At 58.3% G+C, this 5,107-nt stretch overlaps 1 protein-coding gene across 1 annotated transcript; it reads left to right on the forward strand.

Moving 5' to 3' along the window:
- The first annotated feature begins 290 nt into the window (after nucleotides 1-290).
- Nucleotides 291-4,637, forward strand: GOT1 (glutamic-oxaloacetic transaminase 1). The gene is made up of 9 exons (XM_087765191.1): nucleotides 291-505; nucleotides 854-1,035; nucleotides 1,612-1,735; nucleotides 1,986-2,098; nucleotides 2,294-2,398; nucleotides 2,948-3,098; nucleotides 3,234-3,399; nucleotides 3,527-3,669; nucleotides 3,956-4,637. Exons 1-9 carry the CDS (start codon nucleotides 391-393, stop codon nucleotides 4,093-4,095), a joined length of 1,239 nt encoding a protein of 412 aa, XP_087621317.1. The 5' UTR covers nucleotides 291-390; the 3' UTR covers nucleotides 4,096-4,637.
- Nucleotides 4,638-5,107: the final 470 nt, after the last annotated feature.

Consider the following 5,107-nt stretch of genomic DNA (forward strand, 5'->3'; position numbering starts at 1 on the left):
ACCCCCGGGCCAGACGCCCGGCCCCCGGCCGCTGCACCCTGGGACGGCCCCGCCGCGCGCCGCCCGCCCAACCCGCGCGCGCAAACGGAGGGGGTGGGACCGAGGGGCCGGCGGCCGCCAATGGGCAGCGCCTGCGTCTCCGCGCCGCTCGCGTCGCCGGGCGCGGCCACCGCCCCTCCGGCCGGCCCCACCGCCGCGATTGGCTGCCCGCGCTCCGCCCGAGGGGCTGCGGGGCCGCCGCTGGTTGGCGGCGGGGGCGGGGCCGCCGGCTGCCCGCTGATTGGCGGCGGCGTGCGGCGGCCCCGCCCCGCCGGTGAAGGTGAGCGTCTCCTCCAGGCGCCGCGCGCCGCCCGTAACGGAGCGGAGCGGAGCGGAGGGGGCCGCGCCGCCATGGCCGCCTCCATCTTCACCGCCGTTCCCCGCGCCCCGCCTGTCGCCGTCTTCAAGCTCACGGCGGACTTCCGGGAGGACGGGGACGCGCGGAAGGTCAACCTGGGCGTGGGCGGTGAGTCCGCGGCCTCCCCCGGCCCGGCGGGGTCCCTCCCCGCGGGCTAGGCCGGCCGGCGCCCTTGCGGATGCCTCGGTACCTGCCGGAGCGGCTGGGCGGCAGCAGCGGGACCCGGGCTCGAAAGGTCACCGGGCCGCGGCGAGGCGGGGCGGGGCGGGGGGGGAGCAGGCAGGAGCAAGCAGGCAGCGGGTCACCGGCGAGCGTCAAGGTCGCGGGGGCGGCCCCGTGCTGGCCTGCCCGCCGTCCGCGGGTGCCGGTGCCCCGGGCAGGCCCCTCCGGCGGCCGGGAGGCCCAGCGTCCGTCCCCCCCCGCGTGTGGAAAGGACAGCTGTCCCTCTCCTCGCAGCCTACCGCACGGACGAGGGGCAGCCATGGGTCCTGCCGGTGGTGAAGAAGGTGGAGCAGATGATCGCCAACGACCACAGCCTGAACCACGAGTACCTGCCCATCCTGGGCCTGCCCGAGTTCCGGGCCAACGCCTCCCGCATCGCCCTGGGTGACGACAGCCCCGCCATCAAGGAGAACCGGGTAGGTGGTGGACAGGGAGCCAGACCGCTCCTTGCTGGGACAGCCGCTGGGATCCCCAGAGTGCCTCTAGCAGACCGAGCAGAAGAGCGCAAGTGTGCGGAGTAACAGCATTTTGGCAGGATTTGGGGATTTTTTTTTCTGACGTGGTCTTTGCTGGTTGTAGGTTACTTGATGAACCTGTGTATGCAAAGCTGTTTGTGCAAGTAGTCGTAGTTTTTGGGAAAGACCGAACATGGGTTGTGGTTGGAATTTGTTTTTTCCTTCGCCTTCTAACGGTTGCCCCATGGGAAACTGAAGTCAGATAATAGACCACCTTTCCTGAAATAAGCTACTGTCTGGGAATCTGCTCTGTGCCAAAAAGTAACAGGAATAACTGGAGCCTATTTATAACTGTAGAAGGCATCAGGGTGGGCCTGAGCACCGAAGGAGGTTGAAGACCACTGGAAGGGGATGGTGCCCTGGCTGGGGTGATCTCAGGGAGCATGTCTGGGATCCTGCCTCACTCTTGCAAGCACCTCTGTTCTCAATAGCGAGGTTGACCTGGGTGGACTCTGCTGGCAACTCTCTCTGTTGCAGATCGGAAGCGTTCAGTCCTTGGGTGGGACAGGCGCTCTGCGTATTGGTGCGGAGTTTCTGAGGCGGTGGTACAATGGAAACAACAACACGGCGACCCCGGTCTACATCTCCGCTCCCTCCTGGGGTGAGTGCTGTCGCCAGTGCTGCTGCCTCCTTGCAGGGAGCCCTGTGGGTCAGCAGGCGAGGGAGGCACGGCTGAGTGCCTTGCAGTGCAGGGGCCTGGGTGGCGAGAGAGGGACCTTCCCCTTGTGGGTAAAGGGAGTATAAGTGTCTCCATCGTGTATTTTGGTGGCGTTTAGGGACACACTGGGACTGGAGAAGGTGGCTTGATGGAGGTGGGGCCTGCTTTTCTGAAAAGCAATTTCTTTCCTCAGAGAACCACAACTCTGTGTTTGTGGATGCTGGCTTTAAAGACATTAGAACTTACCATTACTGGGATGCTGCCAAGAGGGGTCTGGATCTCCAGGGGCTGCTGGATGACATGGAGGTGAGTAAAACTGGCATGGGACGGGCTGAGCTTGGTGCTGTCCTGTCAGCAGCTGGCTGGGCTCTTGCATGCTATGCCTGGAAGTGGATCTCTGTGACAGAGACTCACAGTGCCCAGAGCAGCTCAGGGCCTCTCCCTCTGCTGGGAGTGCCCAGTTTCATCCATGTGTGTGACCAAGACCTGCTCTCTCCTCAGAAAGCCCCGGAGTTCTCCATTTTCATCCTCCATGCCTGTGCACACAACCCAACGGGCACAGACCCTACTCCCGACCAGTGGAAGCAGATTGCTGCTGTTATGAAGGTATGGGCTGCTGCTGGGGCTAAAGCAGCGCTGAGGGGACGGATAGCGCTTGAGCCAGCTGGAGATGGGCTGTAGGGAATGGCATGAGATGTGGCAGGAGCTGGAAGAGTCCCGCAGGGCAGGTGTTGAAGGGACAGGCTGATGGGATGCTGGTTGTCTGTGCTCAGAGGATAGAAGCATCCCAGTTCTGCTCATACCTCCAAGTTCTTGCTTTCAAACTCTGTGGCATGGGCTGCAGTGAGGTTTCTCATGCTGGAAAGATTCTCCATGGGCACCTGCTTTTCACTGGATAATAGGATATAAGGTAGTGCATCTCTTGTGTCTGTGTCCTCAAATGCAGTTTTCTCCTGCATTTGACTTTCTCTTGACTACTTTAGTCTTCCTTTACCCCAGTAGAAAGAAAATATCCCAGTCTGGTGTTGCTGGACCATGTTTCCTTTGTATTCAGCCAGAAGCTCAATGGTCATTTTTCCCTCCTACGGGGACAGCGGGGGGTAAAGTGAAGGTTGTGGGGAAGGGGTTTCCCTCTAACACTGTTCCTCCTTGCAGCGCCGGTTCCTGTTTCCGTTCTTCGACTCGGCGTACCAAGGTTTTGCTTCTGGCAGCCTGGACAAGGATGCCTGGGCTGTGCGATACTTTGTCTCCGAGGGCTTTGAGCTCTTCTGTGCACAGTCGTTTTCCAAGAACTTTGGGCTCTACAGTGAGTGTCTGGCAGTAAGCTGGCCCAGTAGCATCATACCCAGACAGATGGGGCTGGCATGCTGGGGGGTGGGGAAAGCTCTGCTTTGCTGTGATGTGCGGGACCAGTGGCTCACATCTCTTGGCTTGTCCACAGATGAACGTGTGGGGAACCTGACTGTGGTGGGGAAGGACACAGACAACGTGCAGCGTGTGCTTTCCCAGATGGAGAAGATCGTGCGCACCACTTGGTCCAACCCTCCGTCCCAGGGAGCACGCATTGTGGCAACTACGCTTTCTTCCCCACAGCTCTTTGCTGAGTGGTACGTGTCGCTAGGGCCAGTGGGAGAGGGAAGGGGGGGAAGCTGTCTCCCTGAGCGCCAGGCTTGGCCAGATGGCTCCAAACAAGACAGGTGCCTGTCCTCATGCTCTGTTTCCTGCCTGCTGCAGGAAGGACAATGTGAAGACGATGGCAGATCGAGTCTTGCTCATGCGGTCAGAGCTCCGGTCTCGCCTGGAGTCCCTTGGGACCCCGGGCACCTGGAACCACATCACAGAGCAGATCGGCATGTTTAGCTTCACAGGGTTGAACCGTAAGTACCAAGTGGCCTGGTGAAGGGAGGATTGGGTGAGGACAGTTTTGCTGGGGGTGAACTGGACTGAAGCAGTCCAGGCAGGAATCTCTCAGGGACCTCACTGGAGTCCTGGTATCAACTGCCTCTGTGGCTAGGCACGGATGAAGTATCAGGCAGCATTTTAGTGGCCAGTGCTGGAAGTTTTCTGCTTGTTGTGAAAGATTCAAGCAGCCCTGACTGGTTCTTTGGGCTTTTCTGAGCTGTGGGGTCACTGCTCTGACCTGATGTCCAATTGTTTCCCCAGCTAAGCAGGTGGAGTACATGATCAAGGAAAAACACATCTACCTGATGGCTAGCGGGCGTATCAACATGTGTGGCCTGACTACCAAGAACCTGGACTATGTGGCCAAGTCCATCCATGAAGCCGTCACAAAAATCCAGTGAAGCACATGAACAACCAAACTTACATGAAGTCACCAAAGCTGTAGTGTGTAGTCCGTGTCTTTCCCTGCTCATGGCTTGCCTTGTCCCACACCTCTTGGGGTTTAATAAAGACGGGAGCAGTAGCTCAATCAGGGATAATCATCTTTTGACCTTTTTGAAATACCCCTTGCAATATGGTAAGCCAGTGCCCCCAAGAGGGTGGGGGCAGCATGAGCTGCTTTGGCTCTTGTTTGACTGCCAGCAGCCTGGTCTTCAGGCACTTAGAGCTGCATCTTTAGCACATCCAAATCAACTCCATGTAACTGATCAGCTTGATCTAGGTGAAGTCTGGTGCCAGTGCAATGCGCTGTGGGATAATAGCCCAATCAGTCAGGATCTCATACGGCTTGTAAATGTCACTCGGTCGTATTTTGGGGAGGGGCAAAGCTGTTGCTGGCTTTCCCCCACGCGGTTCTGAGCCTTATGCGAGCAAACATTCGTAATTGTGATAATTGCTTCTTTGTGTTGCTGATGGAAAATTAAACCTCCATCTCTGAACACTACCCCTGCCTTATGTGATGTTGTGCCTTCAGGCTGTGCTAGCCTCTTTCCAGGCTGAGGTTAAAGCCTTAGCATTGTGGTTTGTCCACTGGGTCTTAGTTTGTTTCAAGGCGTTCCCTTTCTTCTTTGTGGTATGTTGCATCTCTGATGATCACGGTTGCTACTAATGGGGCACAGTCCTATTGGGAGAGCGTAATTGAGAGCTCCCTGTGACTCTGCATAAAGCTGACTGGTTCCTCCCATGTCCATCTTGTGTTTCTGTGCCCCTGTCCTGCGCTGTCCAGCCCATCCTGTCCATCTGTATGTGCTTGCTTTCTGGATGGTTGTGTGTTACCCATCCATCTGGCCATCCCTCCCTGGCCCAGAGCTCCTGGCCTGCTGCTAATGTGTCGAAAAGCGTGTCTTTCCTGTTCCTCCTTCTCAGCAGGCCCCTGGTGAACCACCACCTACTCCCCCGGCTTCAGCAGGGCCT

Source organism: Nipponia nippon, unplaced genomic scaffold (genome assembly GCF_047370975.1).
Source record: "Nipponia nippon isolate SJK-2023a ecotype South Korea unplaced genomic scaffold, ASM4737097v1 scaffold_3, whole genome shotgun sequence".
Lineage (NCBI taxonomy): Eukaryota > Metazoa > Chordata > Aves > Pelecaniformes > Threskiornithidae > Nipponia > Nipponia nippon.